This window comes from Aythya marila (genome assembly GCF_965140915.1).
Source record: "Aythya marila genome assembly, chromosome: 8".
NCBI lineage: Eukaryota > Metazoa > Chordata > Aves > Anseriformes > Anatidae > Aythya > Aythya marila.
The window spans coordinates 28,165,295-28,188,952 of NC_139049.1; the positions used below are offsets into that span (position 1 = coordinate 28,165,295).

The 23,658-nt window shown below is 45.6% G+C and overlaps 1 protein-coding gene across 1 annotated transcript; it reads right to left on the bottom strand.

Annotated features, from left to right (window-relative positions):
• Window positions 1-1,248: 1,248 nt before the first annotated feature.
• On the bottom strand, window positions 1,249-21,981 carry FYB2 (FYN binding protein 2; the record flags this gene model as incomplete). The annotated part of the gene is made up of 19 exons (XM_082765592.1): window positions 21,877-21,981; window positions 18,529-19,228; window positions 17,376-17,570; window positions 16,305-16,338; window positions 13,907-13,995; window positions 13,101-13,129; window positions 11,825-11,856; window positions 10,846-10,930; window positions 10,350-10,503; window positions 8,495-8,612; window positions 8,346-8,389; window positions 7,975-8,044; window positions 5,920-6,000; window positions 4,877-4,905; window positions 4,214-4,274; window positions 3,560-3,652; window positions 1,893-1,977; window positions 1,440-1,596; window positions 1,249-1,286 (listed from the first exon to the last, which is right to left on the bottom strand). The coding sequence occupies exons 1-19, from the start codon at window positions 21,883-21,885 to the stop codon at window positions 1,249-1,251; spliced, it is 2,103 nt and encodes a 700-aa protein (XP_082621718.1). The 5' UTR covers window positions 21,886-21,981.
• Between the last annotated feature and the right edge of the window lie 1,677 nt (window positions 21,982-23,658).

Below are 23,658 nucleotides of genomic sequence, written 5' to 3' on the forward strand. Positions count from 1 at the left end.
GCCAGACCCGGGAACACAAAATCAGAGTCCACATTTTTTGTGTGTTGAAAAGGTATCCAGCCACTGGATATGCTAAGGAGAAGCCAGTGGCAATTTATATTTCTCCTCCTACTTTTAGGAGCATTTTTCTTAAAATAAGCACTCAGCTCTCCCAGCCTCACAGCCCAAACACAGGGACAACTGTTGGGTAAGTACCTGCTGCTAAGCAGTGGGGGAAGCCAAAAGGCAGCCTTTACATATCTTGGATGCCTGAGTTAGCTTGCAAAAATAAAGTAAATTTTTACTGAAAGCTTTATTTACTTTTTAAAATGTATGTATTTTTTATTATTTGAAAGGAATGAGTCAACTTTTCCACTGTTTTATATACTGAACCTAGCAAGAATGCAGTAAATACTTGTCCCAATACTTCTATCAAGATCAAAAATTTATATGATTTGATTTTTAGAGGAACAAATCTTTATGGAAACCTTGCAATTCCAGCCCCTAAGATGGACAGTAGTGAATGGATGTGGAGTAATTACATTTCTGTTTTCTGCATAAGATTTTTTCATGCCAATACAGAAATGTAAGCCACTTCAGAACTGAACAAGGAGGTACTCCAGAAAGTAAGAAACCCTGAAAATAGCTAAAGTTCAGAGAAGTCAGTGAACTCATTCAAAATAGACAAAAAATGAAAAAGTCTCTTGCATGTTTACAAGTGTAAAAAAAACAAACAACTTTATTTACATGTGTATCAGGTCTGCACCGTTGACAAATGTGGGCTCTCACAGGCCCATGAAGCTCAGAAGGGCGCTGCAGGGATGCTCCTGGGAGGTTAGTAGTGTCTGTCAAAGAAGAGAATTTCACAGCAACAGACACATTGGCAATAGGAGGTTCATTTGTAGCAATTACAATGGGGCATGCAAAGAAATACTGTCGCAGTAGGGGTTTTAAGGATGTGTTTTGGAAGGGCAATGCACACAGAGTGGGCCTAGTTTGAAGCAGATATGAATTAATAAGGCATAGCTGAAGGCAGTCAAGAATCTCCAGTTTATACAGCTCATGACTGGACAAGCATTTTTTTTTTTCTAGCTGCATTTGGACTGGAAACCTGGGTAACTAATAGCAGACTCAAACAAGAAATATTTAATAGTGTCTGTTCACATTAGCCATCCCTTGGCTTTGGAAGTTTAAAGCACGATTCTCTAGATCTCAAATATCCACATAGAGGGAGAAGAAAACATGCATCACAATAAATAAAACCCAAATTTACCTGAAGTTTAAATGCTCCACTAGAACATACCCATCTGAGAAAAGGGAAAAAAAAATAAGTAAATCAGTAAACTCCTGAGCAAATACTATGGCTATGCACAAAGCACATAATATTTGATGAGCCAATTTGCTCCTTAAAACTAGATTGAAAGATGACCCCTCATACTAGAAAGTTTCTGCAAACTTACATCTGCCCTCCGAGTTGCGGCATATCACTGCATTGCCCTCCGTGACATCGATCACATCCAGCTGCTCGCCAGCTGTGAGCGGGAGATCAGCTCTCCTCTTACTGGGGACAGAGCACTCGGCAGTCGCGGTGTTGATGACACTGATCTCCTTGTCGTACTGCAGGAAGGAAATGAAAACACACATCGTCCTACAAGTGTGTGTGATGTCTTCAAGGGCAGCGGGGAGAGAGGGAGGGAACAGGTTGTGAGGCTTTGTTTGGGGCTGGAGAGGGGGGGAAAGCCCAACAACATCCCTGATGGAGATGTTGGATGAGGGGAGAACACAGCAGACCAGGTGGATTTATCTCCCAGCATAGCTAAGAACCAAAAACTTCTCACTGTACAACTCTTAAACATGACACATATCTGCTTTCCTCCTATGGCACAGATACAGCTCCAAAAAATCTCACATACCAGAAACATTTCTCTAAAAATCTTCTCTTCTTTTTCCATCGTCTTGATTTTTTCTGCACTGTTCTTCCTGATTTTGAGGATACTTCTGCATCAAGAGAAATATACATTCTGAGCATCATTTTGGTGTCCTCTGGCACTGGGTGACAGCAGGAAATGCAACCCAGAGCCTTGCTCCAGGTTTGTCTGCAATGAACTCTATCAAGACCGAAGCACACCATTCATTCTGCTATTTTATTTAACAGATGAATATGCAACTCAAATTTATTGGTGAGCATAACTTGAGCCATTTGGTATCTCCATTTGGAACAAGTGTTCTCGCTGTAAACGGCAGGAGAACAAATAAGCACTTTATCAAGGGTTTAAAATCAATCATGGTTTTGTAGAAGACAGTTGACTTTTCCCCCAGCAATTTATCTCCTGTTTTAATTTATGTTCAAACAAAAACGGTCCCCAGGTAATTTTTATCATGAGCCGTTAATGAAAGAAGGGCTCAACACAGCCTTGCAGGTTTGTGTTGCCTTTTTAGCACATGGAGGAGAATGTCACCAAAACAGAAGTTTATATGGCACTATAAAATGAAAAACAAGCTCTTACAACCAAGTTAAGGGGAGTAAGGGCCATGGATATGGAGATGCCACTCTTTCTGGTTTATATGTGGGGTTACAGTTGTGACATTCATTTCAGGGGAAAAAAAAATACACAACACTTGCAATAAATTATTCACACTTGGCTAACTTTCATGCTTTTAATTTTAAGAGGAAGGGGAAACAAGAGCTGAAATTAGGGACTTCTAAACTGTTAAGAAATTTGTCATTGGCAGACTCCACTCACAGGAGCTGTGCTCTCTAAGGAGCAGATGAAATCACATCAGTTTCCTGATATTCCCTACAATTATGCACATGACTTCGCACAACACAACAAGCAGTGTTTTAGCAACCCCATGCAGAAACTCTGTGGTAGGAACCCAGAAAGTATATCACTGATTGCCATTTGTTTGAAGTCACAGGGTCTGGGCCATGGAAAGCTCATTGCAGCTCACATTTTTCTGATCTGAAAGGGAAATGAAATTGCCTGCTTCCATGCAAGGTTTTGCAGCACTGGTAACGAAGTTTTACCTTCAATTTTACGTGCACAAATGGTACAGCAAGAGGCAATGTTATAAACATTGATGGGGAAGAAAAAATAAATAAAAATCAATACTTTAAATAAGGGCAAGGGGAACACACAGGATACTGTGTATGGGTCTTCAAAAACAATGTTCTTGCCAAAACAGCAACAGCTGATCTATGGAGATGAAATATTTAATCAAGGCATGATGAGGGAAGGAATGGGGCTGAGCACGGCAGAAAAGCAGCCCAATGCATAGCAAGGAACACCTTTTTGTCTCAGCGAAGCAGGAAGAACACATACACAGTCAGTATGAGACCCTCAAGGTATCCCCTACTTGTACACAACTCTGATCCAAGAATTTGTTTTGCCTTCAAAATACTTTCCGTAAAGTTTCCAAAAGCTGGGTTCAAAGGAAAAGGACCCTGGAGCAGCAGCCAAACACCAATGTTTGCTTAAGCAAGGGCATCCTGCTCCTTCAAGTGACTTGAGAACCGCATCACGACACACCCCATACAAAGTCAGACAACACAGGAAAAACACTTAATGCAAGTAAAGACCTGTCCACGTCGTCGCTGCTTTTCCTTCGGTCCTTCTCATCTCTTGACATCAGGAATTTTGGCATCCAGGTTTTGTACTTGTCGTCCTTCTCTCTGAGAGGAGGGAGGAGAGAGAGCCACACAAATTGAGGTTTTGCAGCAGGACACATCCCCTCCCCAAACCTGAGTTGGTACAAAGCCGTGATTTTTCCCTCTCTGCCTCCCCCCGCATCTCCCACCCAGATGCAAGCATGTGCTGCGCTTTGTACCAGCACACGCTGCCGCTGTGATCATCTGGCAGCCAGGCACCAAGACATGCTGTTCCTATTAAAAGTAATTTTTCTGACAAGGAGCTTGCCAGGACCGCGCTGATTATCGGCTCTGGGAGCTGGGCTTTTCCTTCCTTAGGAAAACTATCTGAGTTTTGCTGCACGGCAGCGAGCAGCTCTCCCCTTTTCACATCTTTGGCACTAACTACGTCACGTCAAAGGAACATTTTGGGGGATGTTTCTTGCCAAATTAAACACACAAGCAGAGTGCATCTGGACTGTGTCCAGAGGAGTGGGTCCTGCCCAGCTCATGACCCTTGGTGCCTCGCAGCCCGGCAGGGTCCCCAGTCTCACAGCAAGGGCCCCATCTACTAGTCCATCCCCTGAAGAAGGCCCTGCTCCTCACCTGGGGTCTCTCTGTCCCGCCTCAACATCGTCATACACCATATCCTCCTGGGAGACATTTGCTGGAACCCAAATGCAGCAGAGACAATTGAAAAAGGTCATTCCAAGTCTGGCACTCAGCACAGTTTATTGCAGAAGAGGATGGGGATGTTTTAAGCCACTCAACCCAAAGGGGCCAAGGCAAGGCGAAAGGAAGAGCCTCACAGCTCCAGAAGATGGCCAAAACTCCAGCACAAGGCAAGATGCTGGGGTCTGACAGATGTGTTTGTGGGCAGTTTTCTTTCCCAAGGACACGGGGAGTTCACTCTGGCACCCTCGCATGGTGGGAACAGTTGGTGTGCCCATCCCAATTACAGAAGGCACAACCCTGTCCCTCCAGCAGGCAGTTAATGCCTGATCAGCAATGAAGCTTTGCAGAGAGCCCACATTGCCTCCCAAGATATATCCAAATCCTCAGGATCTTTAAACAAAACTACCAAAAAATAAACAAAACCCCAAGTCTCAACTGCAGCATAAACCTATATTAAGCCTTCAAATTAACACTGCCACATTACACATTGTGCCCATCTGAAAATCTTGTAGAGTTGATTCTCCATTGTGCAATACATTTTCCTCTTCATGCATGCACAAATTCCCAAGAGCCAGATACATGAAAGATGCTTACCTAAATTTGGTACCGAAATGGAAAACAATCTGAGGAGAGAAAGATGCTTTTAGAAGCAGGCTTTCACATCAGCATCACCAAAAAAGCCATGAGCACTAACAAGCCAGTGGCATGCCATATTTGCTGCTGAGGCAATGCAGGGCAGCTCTGGATGCATGGCATCCCTGACAGCAAAAGCTTTTGCCAAAATGCCATCCCTTGCTAATTAGTCATCTCTACCCTCTGGTAGCAACAAGAGCCGTGTGTTCAAAAAACATGTTGTGAAAGGTCTACAGTGCATCCAGAGAGCACCCTTCCTCAGATAAAAGAGGAAATGAAGAGAAAATAACCTGGAATTTCCAAAATAATAAGAAAAAGTAACTTTTTTCAGTCTTGGCCCTACATCATGCACAAGGTGAGGCACACTCTGGCAGAGGTGAAGGACAGGCTCTACAAGCAGCCACTGTACACCTGGGGAAAAGCTGAAGGAGTTTTTCCATGGACATTTAACCAGGGTTTTAAATACTCAAATAAGAATGCCTGAAAATGTATGTTCCTACAGGAAGTTATACAATATTCTCTCTTCTTTTTGCTGCTCCCTTGTTAGACTACAGACTCAACAGTAAACCTAAACAGCAGATGCTGTTGCCAGCTTGACGACAACTGGTATTTGGAAGAAAACACTCGATCCTGAGGAGCCACATCAACAAGCCTTTGGCTAACAGGTCCAGGCAGCAGGTATCGTGTTTCTGCATTCCCTTGAGCAGCTGCAACATGCTGAGGTATTGGAAAGGTACAGAGGGCAGCAGAAAACCTTAGAAAACTTGGATGCTGCTCTAGGACCAGTTCCTCCAGATTGCTGATGCCAAAGAAGCTGCACAGATAGGCCACTGTCCACATCTGCCATAACAGCTCCTAGTGAGTTGGCAAAAGCACTCTGAGTGTTGTTTTTCAGGTAAAGATGTACTCACTCCTTACTTCTAGTCCTCCTGATCTCAGACTGTTGCAGATACAGCTGCTCAGGTTTGGAGGGGGAAAGGGCTGGACAATCAATGTTTCCTTACCTTAAGTTTTCCTTAAACCTGGTATTCAGTTTCAATTTTTCTATTTTAAAGAGGTTTCCAAATCTCTTTTGTCTTTCTGATCTGCCCAAAACAGAAAAGATTTTAAATTAGAGAGTCGCTAGGCACTGAAGTATATGAGGTGCAGTATTCAGAGCCCCTGAGATCCCAAAGCATGTAGAGGAGAGTCAGCAGACCTTAAGCCTCACTTCAGCAATATCGTTTAAGCTTATCGTTATCCTTAATAGCATCATGTGGATGAATGATGGTTTCAATGAGATAGTCAAAGATGCAGTGAAAGGTGACTAATTATAAAGTCCAAGCTCAAATCTTTTGCCTAGCTTTAAACTTTTGTGTTAACTGCAGTTAAAATACAGAAGGGGCGAAGTCCCTCCCTGTCCTTCCCTGACCGAGCAGCTGCAGACTGATCCAGATGCATTTGGAGTAAAAACTGATGAAAGGGACAACAATTCCCCAGCGGCACACAACGCACATTAAAGGAGGACATCCAGAAGATTGGTCTGTGCCACCCTTCATCACACATTTCTGTCATGTACGCCCTTCAGAAAGGCGTTCCACTGCACACACACACCTCTCTGGAGCTTAAGAGAGGCTGCAAAGCTACAGTGATTTTCTATTACTCTATCTGCAGAGAACCAAGATCCTCACATGGGGGATATTACCCATGCGCAAGTGCTATTAAAAATACCTCATGTATGTGTTAGCATAGCTAGCCCTGCATGGGGGAACAATAGAAAGGTTTTGTAGAGTGCTTTGGGGGTTAAGATACTGAGCTCTGAACCCCCTGAATTTGGTCACAGCCCCAGCTCTGATGAATAATTCATTTGCAACAATTCTTTACATAGTTCCAGCAAGATGCTCTGCTCCTCCATTTTCCCATTAATTAGAAGAGTTTAATTTCTGCTACTGTTGCACACCTATGTACACAGAGGTGCAGGACAGGCATGGGGAAGGAGCAAAGCTGGAGTTGGAGCTCCCTGCAGGCAGTCCAGGGATGGGATGCAGACACCAGCACATCTGGCTGGAGACACTTGTGCACCTCCACCACACAACTCCCGTGGACAATCAGCAGAGAAATGATGCTATCACCTCTAAATAACTGCCCAGTCACTTCCAGGGTTTCAAGTTTCCTCTACTTTTTTTCCCCCCTCTCTGAGAGGAGCAGGCTTTAGGTGCATGCCTAAGCTAGACTTGAATCCAGATGCACGCCAGTATGAGTCCCACATCCATAAGGGAAAAGCAGATGTACAGAAACACCTTATTATTCCTCCCACATTGCTCCTTAGAAGAGAGCCACCAGATGCACTCGAAGTAATTGTGTGCAGCATCCGCAGCCCATATGCCGTTCCCAAAGGCTGTCTCTATTTCTTACAAAGGGATGCAGGAAATCTGCAAGGGCAGGGAACCATACAAAACTAATAAGTAAAAACACAACTAACTTCAAGTTTCACCATTTGGGAAGCTCAGGCAGTGTGTAAACCTGAGGCTGCAAAACTCATTGCTTTTATAACACAGCCTCTGGAAGCAAACATCATGAGAAGCCCTGTAAAAAAAGAGCAGGCTGCAAGTAACTTGGAGCATGTCAGCTGCAGGCTTTAGCTCACAGCCTGGACTCCTTTCAGCTTTCCAACTCTCTGTGATCTGAAATGTCAGCATTTTGTCCCTTTTTATGGGGACAGTGTCCCCATTTGTCCCTTGGGCATACGAAGAGGTGCCATTTCTCAGCTACAGCTGAACCAGGCTTTTGCCCGAGAGGGGAGCAAGACTTTGCGCTAGCAGGGGTCCGTAAGGGGAGCACTTCCAGTGGATGGAGAATGCTGCAGGCTCTCATAGAAAGGCCTTGCTGCTAAGGGAGTTAATTTTGTTGACTGGTTTTTGTTCCCTAAGTGTCAGCCAAAGGGGAAAGACAGAGGAAGGGGGGCAGAAACCCACACATACAACAACTTTCCTGGAGTTGCATTAGAAAAACAAGGCTTGCAGCCAGTACCTGGCATGTGAGATCAAGTTTGAAATACAGGCTAATAAATTGCAACTTACTCCTCTTTTGCTGGATTATCACCCCCGATCTCAACATCTTCATATGTTTCTTCGCAGTTGCTTCCTGAAACTTAAAACCAAGGCATGCCATTATCACAAACCACGTTCAGTAGCAATGAGGTGAGTTTTGCTGGACAAATTGCATCCAGGCCGTTACATATTACCCTAACAGAGGCTTCAAAGTTGCTCAAATGAATTCCATGCTAGACACGTGTATTGCTCCCCACTGCTTTTAATGGGAATTGAGAGCAATCGGGCCCGAGGAGACACTATAGATGTTGAAAGTTAAATGAAGGTATTCACGTCATCTACCAGGCACCAGCCCAAATTAAAAGCAGCCCTGCTTGAGCTACCCCATGTGCTGCACTTACTGCTGCCTGAAGCAGATGGACTCGAGACATCTGATGCATGGCTGCTAGAAGACAAGACAGAAATATTACTTGGGGGTTTGCTGCAGCCTATTTTATCAAAGACATTTCATTTCAGCCATTGCAATGAGCCCCTCCCTGTCCATACTCACAGTCTATCCTGCAGTCCTTCAACATCATCGTACACATCCTCTGGTGTCAGCAGAGTATTTTGGCTCAAAGCTGTTTCTTCTTCACCTGGTCTTGGAGCACCAACATACATGTAGCGTGCTGGAAACAAGAAAGGATTTTTTGCTTTGGGAGCTTCTCTCAGCAACTTCTCTCAAGGCAAGGACAGCTGTTGAGGATGGCAGTTGGAGTCCAGAAAAGTCTCTTTTCTGAGCTACTTTCAGAAGAACTTTAAAATAGTGTAAGTTTTAAGACTTTAAAAAAAAAAATAACCTCAAGTTTTGAAATATTTTATGTTTTAAAAAAAATAAATTAAATATCCATCAGTATTCTCAGTTGTAGCAGCTTTGAGCCAATTCCTCCTCAGCTGAAAACTTCCCAAGGGACTATTCACAGATGTTTGCAGGTGTGGTTAAAGGGAAGGCTTAGCATGGCTTCTAGAGCTGCTGAGACCCAAATAATGGGCCAGTCCATCAGGAATCCACCTGTAAATCAACATGTTGGAAAGGAGACGAGGAGGGAGAGCCTCCCAGAAGTGTTTTCCACCAGTGGATGGAAACAAAGCATGAGAGCTGCACCTCACGAGGTTAGAAACTGATAGTTATCAGAGGACTCTGTTCAGTGGCAATATTAAATGCTTAATGAATTTAAAAGAAGTGTTGGAATAATATATTTAGAAGAAATGCAGCCACACAAATCAAAACAGATACTATTCCTAAATGAACACAGGTCCATACCTGTGTCTGGCTCTCACCAGAAGCATGTACCACCACAACATGCTCTAGCTAACAACAGAAATTTCTGCAAAACATTCAGGCCCCAGAGAGCAATTCTCCTTGAGAAGAAGAATGGGGGCTTGAGGGAACATCAGTTCTCAAATCAGCCCCTCTGGTGGAGCAGGAGGCCCACCATGAGTACTTCTAAAAAAAAAAAAATAAAATAAAATAAATTAAAAATCCCACGAGAATTTGCCTCCAGCCATCCAACGGTCAAGCAAACCAGAAACACCGCTTACAAAAACAGACACCAACCGAACCGGAAAATGACTATGAAGTAATTCAAAATTAAAAAGAAACAAATCCCCAGAACCACACCAATAACAACCATAGCCAATTTGCACTTTCTCCATCACACCCCTGTTCTGTCCACAGTGCCCAGCAGAGCTGCATTTCTCTCCTGCACCTCTGAAATCCTGCCACAAAACACTAATGGCTTGCAGGGGCAGGGTCAAGGCATAGCAAAACACAGCTCACGCACGCTTACACCCGAAGCAAAGGTAGCATTTACAGAGGAGACATGGCTGGGTATAACTGCAGCTCAGGTGCACGTCACCAGCTCTGGATGCTGTCTCAGAGCACCTTGAGAGGAGGATCCCAAGGTCAGATGCCATAACCATACAAGAAGACTCACTGGAGCCACTGAGAGGATAGAGCAAGGAATTGTCATCCATCTTAATAGGAGACAGAGGGAGACGCCAGGCTCTCATCCTGCTCACGTGTGTTTCTACCACAAGCCAAACCCTCTTCTGAGACTCAATAAATTATTTGGAGCAGAGGAGATGGATTTCAGCTCTCTCGGATAAGGGCAATCTGCTAGAAAAACAAACACCTCGGTTTGAGTTATGCAGATGGTTAACCAACTTAGGAAGCTATTTGCAAAGCCAAAATAAATGATTCAGACCAGAGTATAAATGTGCATGCAACCTTTTGCCCTGGTTTAACTAAATTGGTTCAAGAGTTCCATCCAAATTTAATGTCTTTTCCCATATGGAAGAGACATTTGGGCAACAGATGGGACTGAGGATTGAGGAAACACTCAACAGCCAAATGAGATACTCACGGGGCTCTGCTCTGTCTTTTGCCAGCCCCTGTGGGGTAGGATGCTTTGCAGGCTGGGTACTGGTCACATCTTGCTTCACATGCAGAGCCTTTATCCCACCTCTACCATCTTCCCTGGTTTGGCTGCTGAGAGATACGTATTCGTTTCCACCTGCCTGAGATCAGACATCTGGTTCAGTGGATACAGCCTTCAGAAACAGCTTTCTGATATAAGTTAATATATAAGAATATAAGTTATCCTTCTGTGGACTTAGAAGGGTTTCACACCTATTTTCCATCAGGGATTTCTGGTAGATGTACATGCTGCTTGGCAGCATTACAGGTCTTTTAGACAGTGCCAGTTGGGCAATGGACAAACAAAGGAGAAGACAAAAAAAAAAAACAAACACAGGTGATTAAAGAATCAAATATTTCAAGTGTTTCATGAACAAAAGGATGGTAGGAGGAGAAGAAATAACCTTCAGTAGCTATTAAAATCAGTCTTAAGGATATGATACCTTGAGTATTTTCTTTAGTTCCTGTTTCACTCTTTCAAGATTTGGTTTCTCCTCTTTTTCATCTTCTATGGTATCTCTCCAAGGACTGAAAATTTCAGAAATGAAAGGGATCTCAGAAAAGAGACACTGAAGTAAAGTCACCAACAAACATGTTGCTTTATGACTGTGCCACAATAAGCAGCTCATTTTCCCTTTGAATGGGGTAGGTGCCATAAAAAAACACTGGTACTGTCAGGGCAAATTCAAGATCTAAAGGCCACTGGTTACTTGGAAAACAAAAACAAGCTAAGATGACTGTTTTCTAGTAACGTCAATGGAGTAGCTAGATCCACTTGCCAGAGGTGGTACCTGGCTCATGGGACTTGCCCCTTGCTATATTATTTTGCAATTTAGGGAAGGAGATACAGCAACAGAGGCAGCAATGATACTTTTTTTTCCACAGCATCATATTTCCCAAAGAAGTGATACCATTTTATCATGTGTTTCTTTAACTCCCACAAAAAAACAAACAAACAAAACAACAACAACAACAAAACACTTCAGCTAATGACAGTAATTAAACACTGCCAAGAGTTTGAAATGTGCCATTTACAGGGTGAAATTTGGTGTGGACCTTGCCTTACCACACAGCTTTGGAGCTGGAACTTCCCAGTCTGGAGCTGGGCTTCCCAGTCTGAGAACTCAATGCCTCTCCTTTCTTACACTGAAAGAGTTCCAGTTTCAGTAAGAAAACAAGATTTGTGTGTGTGTGTGTGTGTGTGTGTGTCAGTGGAAAGAGACAACCCCCTCAACCAACTCTTTATAATGAAACAAGCTGAGAAATCTTGAGTGCTGATGCAGAAGGGCTTGATCTTCTACATTGTCCTGGTCATGAAATGTATGAAATTTCATTCTATTTCCTGAGCGTTGCAATATCGTAACCCTAACCTAGGTTAGCTGTGGGGTTAGAAGCAGTCTGGGAGAATGGAAAGGAAATTACCTGGATTTGCCAAAGGGAAGAGTCTTCTGTTTCTAGAATAAAGAAGAGGAAAGCTTTTAGGCACTCTGCTTTTTGCAGCAGTCAAACTTTTATGCAAGACCTCAACTGTCAGCTAGTATTTAAAGAAATATTTCTTTAGAGAACCCAGAAGCATTTCACGTTTGGAATAGTCATCATACAAGGATGTTTCCTCTGCTTGCAGGACAGGGGATACACATATTGACAAACTATATAGAAATAACGTAACAGTGCAAGGGATCAGGCCAATGAAGCTACTGGTCAGAAAAACAGCAATTACAGGCTGGAGAGCTTACAGCAAAGGAGGAATGTTTTTTTATTACTTAAAGATTTTCCAACCTTCCATAAAATAAGACTACAGATGAGCCAGAGAACTTCTCTGCAAATCATGCACAGAGAAGTGCATTTGGAAGCCTACGCTGCTTCCTGGACAATTTTGATTGCTTTGCAAGTCAGTATTTGAAAGTGGAGTTTGACCTTTTCTAAAATGCAGTTTTCCCTCTTTTAACAGAGGCAGAACTGACACCCAGTCGTTCTCTGCCACGAGGGGACTTGCTCTCTCAGCCCAGTTACCCACCACGAGCTACAGACTCTGCTGTGCAGCCACACTGGGCTTCCCTGTGGACACCTGTAGCAATCCCTTCCAGGCACCACCCTATAGGATGCCTCCCCTGACAAGGTGAGCTGCCACCGGTTTTGTAGCCAGGGTACAATGAGAAGTGTTGGGTCATAGCAGCAGGGATCCCTGCAGCAGAGGACAAGAACCCGTATGGTCATTCCCACAAACCTTGCCCTCACTTATGAGCCAAAGCTCAGAGAACGCTGCTGTGATAAAGAAGTTAGTTCACTTTTGCTTTTATGCCTTCAAAGAGGGATTACCAGCACCACCTTGCCTTTGGCAGGAATTTCCAGAGCAATTCAGTGGATTTTGCCTTCAAGAATTTATGATCTTGATGCTGGTGCTTGACACTTACTTGGTCTCCTACCAATGTCCAGATGGTGTTACCACTTCCTTACATGTTTGAAGAGGAAGTCAAGGGAATTGACTCTCACCTCGACTGTATTTGGAAACCTCATTAATCTTCATGTCCCCTCTGCATTTTCTTATTTATTCTTTGAGAGTCTTCACAGACAACAAACATACAGAAATACCCAGCATATAAGAAATATGAATATTAAAAGCTTCTAAGATAGGAAAACTCTGGATGTACAGTACAGCTGAACCTGAAAGGTCAAAACAGGCTGTGAAGAGACTTACCTTCTGTTCTTGAGGCTCTACCTTTGGTACTAGAAAAGATATTTGTGAACAGGTATTAGTTTTTAGTAAACATTAGATCACTGTACTTCAAGTTGCAACCCCCAAATTTAGCCCATATGCTCAACATCCAGGCACACATTCACCATGTTATACTGCCCAGGGTCCTTGAATTTGTTGTTTAGCACTGGTTTACGTTCTGAGCACTGCAGCATCAAGTCAGGCTGGCCACAATTTTCACAGTCTTTGGGGCAAACCCAAGAGGGTTTTGATGGGTCTCCCCAAGGAGGTTGTTTTGCTCCCATTCCAATGGGAGATTAAAACAAAAAAACAAGGCAAAAACTGATTTCACCTCCAAGTGGCAAATATTAAACAAACAAACAAAACAAAACAAAACAAAACAACCACAGAGCACTGGCAACTCTGATAGAGAAAATTATACTCGAATGAAGTAGTGATGGAAGAGGAGGTGGAAGAGAGCCTTACACTGAAAGCCCTCATTGCCAAGACAATACTTTACTCTCTTCTTCCCTTTTCCTTCCACATGATCAATGTGTGTTGAACTCTCCCCACTGCACTTTTACTGTAAGCAGCATCTCACCACCAAAATGCTGACTTATTTTCTGGTCAGTGCCCCAGAGTCCTCATACCCTGCCAGTGTGCAGAGAGACAATACAGGCAGTCATCTGTTCAGCCCAACCAATGTGCAACTGTTGTTTTTTTCAGCTGAAGAAGAGATAATATTGCCTTTTTTAAAGGCTGTCCCAGACAACATGCGATTCCTTTAACAGTCTAGTCTTGCAAAGTACCTTCAATGGCACACAAGGTTGTGGTATCTCCAGACTGATTCGGGTACATCAGGGTTTCTTCACAATTATGCTGCTCTTCAAGTTGAGCACTGAGAGGATGAGAGAAAAGAGAGGAAAAAGTGTTTTTCTGGCCTTTTTAGAAGTCTGAAAAAAATAAAAATGTATTCATCTTAAGGACAAGAGCTTCAAGTGCTTTGATACCGAGCCTACAAGAAAGCGAAGTGAAATCAAGAATTCCTCAGAGGGAGAGGAGACCTGTGCACAATGCGGGGCTCAGCTGAGCCCCCCCGTGACCCCACACTGCCACTTGCTTTTCCTTTAGGAGATTCTGCTGCAGATACAGAGCTTGAAGCACATCAGGGGACTTTGTACTTGGATTATGGTCCTCTGCCTACTGTGATACGTCAAGGAGAAACGGAACAAAAAGCCCATGGAAATCTGAGTGCAACAATTTTCAAGCTTACTGCAACTACTTAAATAATAACAACAATCCCATTGCATTGTTCAGCAAGCTGTTTCTCACTTACAGAAACAGGCAGGAAAAAAAAAAAAAAAAAAAAAAAGCAAAAACAGGTATCAGAGGGTACATACAAAGGTATGAAAAAGTGAGGGGCTCCATGCTGGCAGCATCCAGCCCCACACCACACAGCCTCAATATTTGGATTCCCACCCCAGACCCTCTCTCCTCAACCTCCTTTTTCCCTTTCTTCCTGCAGAAATTCAGATTAATGCCATTTGGGAACGGGTGCAGGGAGAAACACAAGTCCTCTCAGGCAAAGCTAGGTTGTTTCATACAAACAACTTAAAAAAATAACACAAAGAGAGTGGGGGAAAGAGCCTCTTCCAACCCCATCCACCTGTGAAACAGTAGGAGAAGGGAAGTTCGGCTCATTTGTTTGGGTGCCCATCGAGGCAATCCCCTGGGTGAGAGAGCATCAGGAAGATCTGTAGCAAGAACTGCACGGGATATCTGTTAACACCAAGTCTATAATAAACCTCAGGGAAGGATTGGTTTCCCTTTAATCATCCTGCTGCCACAACTGAGCTCCAGCAGAGGAAGAACCAGGTAGTCACTGCAAACTGCAGCAACAGGAACAAAGAGCTCAAGGTGCGTTTGGACAGCTGTGAAGTCAGAATGAGAAATGACAGCTAGAATTGGGCAGAAACTTGTGCTGACACCAAAGGACTTCCTGGTCAGGAAGAACCATGGCCTTTCACTTCCCCATTCCTGGGGTAAAATAACATCCTTGGTGCTTGGCTGGGCACCAGACCATGGTTGGTAAGCACCACAGTGCTCCACTGAACCTGAAACACAGCTGGGCAGGTGGATCCCTGCCTGTTTATCCCCAAACAAGGAGCTGGAGCCCAGGATTAGGTGCCCCAAGCAATAACACCAGGGGCTTTGAGGGACTGTTTTTTATTACAGTCCCTAAGAGCTGGTGAGGCTTCCAGCTCTGGGATTCAGGGAGGAAAATTTCTCCCATTATTTGCTGTTATGCAATTAATTCGTTTCCCCATTTACAACATGGTTAATATTTAACAAGTGACCTATTGTAAAGGCCATATCACAAGTATGAGAGAAAGATTGCTAATCTTGATGTAATGAACTACCGGGACAGCTTCCTTGTGGTGCATAACAGTTATTGGGCTGGTTATTTTTTGACCAGTTCTCTTTTGACAAGTAAAGGCTGAAAGTTAATCAAAACACAGGCCCGCCCTGGCAGGAACACCTCACAATGTGAGAAGCACAACTGTCTGTGTTGTTTGCTGCAAGAGCTCATTGTTTGGGCGCTGAAGGTATGTTAAGAATTTGGCTCCTTTTCCTTTAGTTCAGCCATTCTGTTTCCCATTTTCACAGTATGTTCGTGCATCCAACATATATATATATATATATATATATATATATATACACACATATATATATACACACATATATATATATATACGTCCATAAACCTGTCAAAAACAGGTATATGAACACTTCCCTACAAACCAACATCTCTTTGGTACAGATCTGGGATCACCCTACGACCCCTCATGACAAATCAGAGGCATACCAGAAGAAGTCAGGATCACCTAGCACACCAAAACAATCGTGTCTGAGATTTTTTTGATCCATTTCATACATGGCCACACCAGAAGCTGAACTGACCGTCTCACATCTCCCAGTGAAGAGTTTCGGGTGGCCACCCCATAAAATTCTCACCTGGGCATCTGGAGGCAGCTGAAGCTGGAGGGCAGGGGCAGCACTGCCCTTGCTGCACAAACACACAGCGAGGCTGCTGCCAAAACCCCAACACCTGCCAGGGCTTTGTTTCTGCAACAGCTCTCAAAAGCATCACCTTGCCGAAAACCTTGGTGGGTGAGAGAGAGCAGGGTGCCCCCACCACATGCTCACCTTTCGGGGATCAGGTAATCCTCGTCTTCAGCAGCTGCACACAAACACACAGAGGATTAGCTTTTGGAGGCAAAAAAGCATCTGCAGGGACGGAGAGGTGCAATGGGGAGGCCTTTCCTCAAGGCAGCACACAGAGATGGGCATGAAATAGGATTGCCAGTGGATGTGGCTATGTTAATATGTCATTATTTCGTGTTTCCAGGCAACAGTCTCAGGCCTTCTAGAGATCAATAGTTGAGCAATATTGATAGGGCATGCAAGTGATGACATATAAATAACTAGTTTCCTCTGTGCCATTTACATGTTTAGAAAAGGCAGGCACATTAGGGAAGACTTTCAGTGAAAATCTCTCTGCCTGTGACTCCTGCTAAGCCCAGAGCAGAGCAACAAGCACAGGCTCAGTAAGCCAACAAGATTTTAGCTGAGCCCTTCTTAGAAACGCAGCTCCCTTTGAATTCAGCAAAAGTTGTGCCTACAGATCTGGCTGTAATTAAGCCCGTATCTATAAAGAAACAGCATTTAGCAGCTTAATAAGCAGGCCAAAATATTCTATTATGCAACATCAATAGGGTTTTATTATGGGAAATTCAACTCTTGCGTTTCTTGATGTTGGAACGTTTAACGACGTTGCCCTCTGTTGTATTTAAAACATAAGGGGGGGGGGATTAGCAGACTGGTTTCTACCAATTTTATTGTGCCTTCCCACAGCCGTGTGCTCCAGAGCGAAGGCATTTCGCATTGAAGCGGGGCGATAAAGATCAGCTCGCAGTGCTTTGCAGCTGGCCGTAAAACCGCAGCAGCTGCCGGCGCTCGCAATGGAGCTGCAGCAAGAATGGAGGCAGGTTTCTGCACGGGGGATGGCGCCCAACAAGGAACACTAGATCCCTTCCCCAGATTAAAGGCAAAAAACATCTGCGTTGCCAATGATCAGCTCTTTCTAATATTTGAGGAGGATGCGAGAAATGAGCAACGACCCCTCATTTCCACACGTCTTATAGATGTCAATGAACTGTACTTTTTCATTCATTTTCTGAAGGGCTGGTTTGGGGAGAAAGGCTAGAAATCTCTTACTTGTTTCATTTCCTCTGTGGACTGAAGGCATTGCACTTCGGAAAGAGCTGAGATCAACGTTCGGGGGTCTTGGGGGTTTTCTGGGGGCAGGACCCAGGGACGCAGCTGAAGGAAGAGGTTTCACTTTTGGTGGCTTGCTGCCCAGGCTGCTCAAGCTTGTTCCCACTCCCAGATGGCACAGGAGATGCTCCGGCTCTGCTCCAGGGAACCACAAACACAGGCACAATTACCCCTCCTTGCAGCACAAATCTGCCCAGCATCACTAGTTTCTACACAGTGATTTCTCACCATCACTGCTTCCCCCTGAGGTCAGCGTCCCCATAACACAGGCTCTTACCACACTACCAGAATGGAAAAGTGGAGAAAAATGCCACTTTTCAAGATTTTTACAAAGTTTGCCATGTCAGGGCCTCAACTCTCAACAGCTCCCTTCCTGTTGGTTATAAAACACTAGCCTAATTTTCTGTACCGATAACTCTTTAATCTGCCAGGATTTGGGACTGTGGCTGTTTTCTATACCCAGCCCAAGCGGGGAAGCTTTCCAGAGTAAATAAAGACTCAGCCTTGCAGTGCCCTGCTGCTCAGCATGATGCTGGCCAGGGGAACCTCACTGCATTCAGCTCCCCTTTCTGCAAGGAGAACACGCTCTCCTTGCTGACGTGTGACCTGCTGCAAAACTGAGAGCGTACAGAGACTTCAGGCTTAAACCACTTTTATTTGAACTAAACTACCTTTGCAAGAAATAAAAGCCTTTGTACGTCTCTGTGAAAACCAAACAGCAGGCTGTAGTCATGTTTACCTTGCAGTAGGCCAAGGCAAATGAAAATAAGATGCTCTCCTTTTCTCACACTTTACTCTACTCTCAGAAATTTGGCGATTTCTTAGAGTGGGGTTTTGAAAAATGCAGTGGAATCAGGGAACCCTCCCCTATCTCCAGGACCTTCAAGGAAGAACGGGAGCACTCCAACAAGCCAGTTAACATCACACTTTGAGGGGCCCAGCTTGCTCTTGCCTTCCTCTCCTACCTGTTGTGCTGTACCTTGCAGATTCAGAACACCTATATACGCTCACGTGCGTGTGTGTATATATATAAATAAATAAATAAATATATAAATATATAAAATGTATATAATAAGATTATAGCTTACTATACCTTTATGGCGTTCAGGTTGCAATGTGACTGTTGCAGTGCTCTCTGCAGCTCTCCCATCTCTCCTGGCAGCCTGGGGAGAAGTCAGCCCGAGGCCACGCAGAGCATCCTTCCTCTGGGATGAGGCAGGCTGGTTTCCATCTGGTTGCATCTTGCTGCTCTCCAGCACAGTGGGAGCATGCATCATCCTCTGCTCCGGGCGAGGGTTCACGTACAAGTTCATCACCCGCTGGGCTGGGAGCTCTGTGCTTGCTTTCTCCCCACAGGATAAAGTGTTTTCCCACATCTGCAGGGCACGGTGGAAAGATTTGGAGAGCGGAGCATCCTCAGGGACCGGTCCTTGCTGGTCAGTGCAACAGGGCATTGGAGGCTTCTGAGAGCTGATCCTGGGGGAGCTCAGCCCTTTCTCCAAGACATTTCCTTTGCTCTCTTCCTTATGCTCCGTTGGCTCCGTGCGCTCCAGCTTGGCCCACCACGCGAGAGCAGAGGGCTGGGAGGCAGGATGGAGAAGTTCATCCTTGGGTTTGGGTATGAGCACTTCTCTCTTACTCACTGGCACAGGGCTGGACATGCCACTGCCTCCAGAGCCCGGTTTGGGTGCGATTTTGGGTGGAGGTTTCTGGCATGGCCGCACCAGCTTGTTGGCAAGGTTGGAGTCATTCTGAAATTTTGCTCGGAGGGCTTTGAAATCAGTCACACCTTCCTGGGTGGGAGAAGAAAAGAGAGCAGAAAACATCTGCTTTTAGAGGCAATTTATGTGATTGTTTCAGAGAAAAGGAGGCTTCAGACTTGCTGTTGTTCCCACCCCATGGCGCAGAGGGCATGCAAACCACCCATGTGGCACACGAGAACAGCAAGAGCATCTCCTGGGCTGGGTGATGAACACTGGCTAAGACACTTGATTCCTCTCCCATACAGCCACCAGTCCCAAGGTTATATACAATTTTGATTAAAAATAAATATATAAATAAAAATCAGTAACACCACACTTTGAAAGGGCACTTATGGAACATTTTGTTCATCCCTTTTTCCCCAGACATCTCGATGCCCCACTACAGAAAGAAGACCCCAGTTTTTGGCTGCAATGCTGCAGCTTAAACTCAGCCCCAAAATGAACTAAGGAGAAAATATGAAGAAAAATTTATGAGCTACTTAAGTCCTTGAACTGCTCTATAACTTTTTATATGCCATGATTACATTAGGTGCACTACTCTGGCAGTGTAGTTCAGTGCTGAGAACTGTAAGGCTTCACGAGAACCTGTCTAATGAGGAAATTGGAAAAAATTATCTGGGACAGAACTTCGTTATTCTGAAAAAAGCCCCAGCCTTAAGTGTTAAGGCAGAACAGATGAATAGCATACTGAGGTTTTATTGCATTTAATTGCACGATTTATTAAACACTGACAATTTCTCTTGAATAACCCCTTTCACTAACTTTATTACTTTCACAGGGTAGTGCATGATGTAAAGAGCCAGCCCTTGGGGGAGAGGTTTGAATTGCTCCAATTATATTTCATATTAGTGGTCAGCAGTGTGATGCCGTGTAAGCTGCCCAGACAGCCTAATCTAGCAGAGAGCCTACAGGGAGTGGGAATTTTCAGAAGCATACGGAGGATGAATCAGGTTTAAAACAAATCCCACGTGTCCCAGATCCCTCCAGCGATGCCAGACAGGAAATAAAGCAGCGCGGTGCCCTAATGCGATTGCACCAAGCTTTTGCACGTGCTGTAGCAACAGTTGAAGAGTTCAGCGCTGTTTACCTCTCCTTACTGATTTCCTTTTGCTTCTGCAACACGTAGTTCCCCGGAAGCACCCTTGGAGATAGAGAAAGCAAAAGAAGAAGTACCTGCGTGTCTCAGCGTGCCCAGCACCGCAAGCAAGGTGAAACAGGATTTTGGGCTGGGTACTTGCTGGGGCAGACAGGGCAGCCCCCTGGCTGGCACCTTGGATTGCACAGAGGTGGTTTCAAGGCTCCCTTTTTTCTCTTCAACTTGTTATTGCTCTCGCCTTGAAACGGCAGCTTCAAACCACTCGTGTAATTAATGTGAAGGTAATCTGTGCTTAACACACTCACAGGGACCTTCACCACAAGGGTTTTCCCCATTTTGCAGCCACGTGGGATATTTGTGGTGATGCCACAAGCCAGGAGGGACACAGACAGCCCAACCGGGTGCCCCAAACCTCCTGGCAGGGGCTGCAGGGATGCTCGGCATAAATCTCACCCCAAACCCGATGCCACCTCCCTCCCCACAAAGCTTGTGCTGAACTCAGCAAGGTCCTGTGCTGTGCAATGAGTTCTCCAGGTCTCAACAGGGCATTTTCCCCAGCTCTGCCTGTAGCCAGCTCAGGGAGATGAGCCCTGGAAGCCCCTCGCCCAGCTCAGGGCACACGTCAAGTCCTGGCCCCCCAGCCCAGGCTGCCGGGCACCCAGCCGTAAATCAGAGTGGTCAGCACAGTGGGGAGAAGCCACCCGTAAATTTAAAGGATTGGAAAAAGCTCACAGCGTGCATTACAGCTACATCTGGCCAAATAATTCACCGGGAATAATAATGCACTTGGCAAAAGAGCATGCAAGATGAGAGAGGGAGAGAATAAAAAGGAAACAAACTTTTCCTGGCCGGAAAGCTACAAGCATTATGGAGTCAGGGGACAGCTAAACTTTCCATATTTTCTCCCTATAAATAAAGTGCTCTTCTAACATTAATATCATGCTAGGAAGCAGAATAAAGCTCAGCCTAGGGCTTCAGTATGGGCACCTTTCTGAGAGAGCAGCAGCTGGAGGTCTGTGCTGTTATAAGGGCTGACCAAACAGAGCCTGAACTCTCAGTACCTTTCTGCTTTTCTAGAAATAATCGACAGAGGGAGAGAAACCCTACTGAAGACGGGGACAGGAAGGACTGCTCGCTCCCTTCCTGACGTGCCTCTGTTTTCCTCCCCTCTCTGGATCACCAAGGGAGTTCCCATGGGTGAATGTGTAACCGGCGCTGCCCTCTGCCCACACGTAGCCGCCGGCTACTCATTAACTCACCGGCTTCTTCTAAAAAAATTTAGGAAAATTAAAAATCCACCTCTATTTTTCAGTAAATTAAAAGGGAGCCACTGCCACTCATCTCAGATCGGTGGGGAAGAAGCCAGGCACCAGCAGCCCCTTGGTGCCTGCTTTGGGGCAGGGAAACATCCCCGTATGGCTCCACAGAGAGCAGAACAGCTCTAGGAGCGTTTATCTCACCAGGAGGATAAGCTACTACCCGCAGCCCTGAGTATATAAATATGTGGAGGGGAGCCAAGCAGCAAGCATTTCATGCAGCTCAGCCCCTGCTGTAGCAGAAAGGAGCAGCCCGAGGGAGTTACCACGTCCATGGCTTCGCTCTTCAGCGCTGGCGTCACCCATCCAGCCCCACGGTGCCCTCCTGCCTCCTGCTCCGTCACCCTTCCTGCTGCCCGGCGAGGCGGAGCGAGCCCGAAACACACCTGGGCCACGGCTCTGCCCCCGGGGTGGGGAGAACCTCACCTGGGCTCAGCCCTTCCCTCCTGCTTATCTTATCAGCCCTCCAGCTGGAGGGAGGTTTTGCCTTTTTGCAAGCCAGGGATCGAACTGTCACAAGTCCTCTGCCTAGGTTTTGGTTTCGTTCCCAGTGCTGGTGGAAAAGGCTCGCAGCCTGGCTGGAGGTGGGGAAGGGGTGGCCAGCAGCACCACACACAGCCCCTAACCTTTAAAATACAAAGAGCCCCACTGACCCTTGCTGCTCCTGCTCATTGTGGTCTCCCCGCTGCGATGCCCATCCCACTGCATCCACCCAGCCTGAGCTGAAGAGCTTGCAGGGATTAAAGCAGGCATTTTCCCAGAGGGGAAATGTGTTTGCTTCATCCCTAGATAGCAGAGCCCAGCAAAAACTGTTGTCCTTGCTGAAATCTGTACTTGTTCCCTGGTGAAGCTGCTCCTCCTCTCAGTGAGCTTTTCCTTGATGTCCACAGGGCATGCCAGCTAAATATGAGCAAATAAGGCTTTTCATGGATGTTTTGGTCCTGGAGAAGAGCCTGAAAGGCTCTGTCCAAACATTGATCCTGTGCTTTTGCAGAGCACATCTCCTAGGAAAAGCAAGGCTGCTGAGCTTGGCAGGAAGAGAACCACGGGAATTCCCCTTTCCCTCCATAACTGATCAGATTTATTTGGTCTTTCTTCTGTAGACCAGAGGGATGGCAGCAGCATCAAGCCCTAGCTGGGCAGTACTCAGAGGTGAGTTTCCTAAGCAATGATTGCCCCTGTCAGGCTGGCCCTACTCCCAGCTACCTCTCACATAGACCATCCCCAAGGATCTGCCTGGAAAAGAACCCCTGCAGCACCAGGAGGCCTTGTGGTTGCAGGAAAACATGCCTGTGATGTGTGGGACCTGCTGGCAGACCGTGTGTGTCCGGTGTCTCAGGCATCTGAAATTTCTTTCCAATGATTTGATGGTAATAGGGGTGATATGTGGCTTATGGATGGGCATTGCCTCTCTGCACGTGGGCATCAGGCCTTGTCCAACCACCCGTACCACCCCTGGGAGCAGGACTGGTGCTCTCATGACCCAGCCTGTCAGAGCCAAGCTTGCTGATGGCTTGAAAAAAATATATAAAAAATAATAAAATAAAATAAAAAAGGGGGAAAAAAGAAAAAAAAAAAAAAGAAAAAAAAAAAAAAAAAGAAGGAAAATAAAAGGCTTGGTCACTGGAGACATGACTCAAAGCCTAAGTCTCACTCCTGGCCACATGAAAAGCCCTGCTGCTGCGTGGTGGTCTCGGAGAAGAAAGAGGGGGTCCCGCCGAGCCGCGCGCCGGCAGGGAAGTCCCCCAAGCCCAGCCTGGAGTCGTGGCGTGACCAGAATGAATGGTGGCTTTGTGCACAGGGGCTGGGGAGGATTTACGAGCCGCCCAGTGCTATGAACACAGGCCCTGAATTAAAGCAGTGTTGGAGAACAGGGAGATTGTGACTTTGGAGCTGGGGTCCTACGGAAAGGGACAGGGCAGTATCCTTCTTGCAGGCCCTAAAAGAAATAAAGACAAGCCAAAGGTGTCTCTAAAACAAGCATTTGGTGAGTGCTAGCCCTGGTGGGACCCCCGCTTGCCTCACCTCATTCGAAAGCAGCCCCAGGG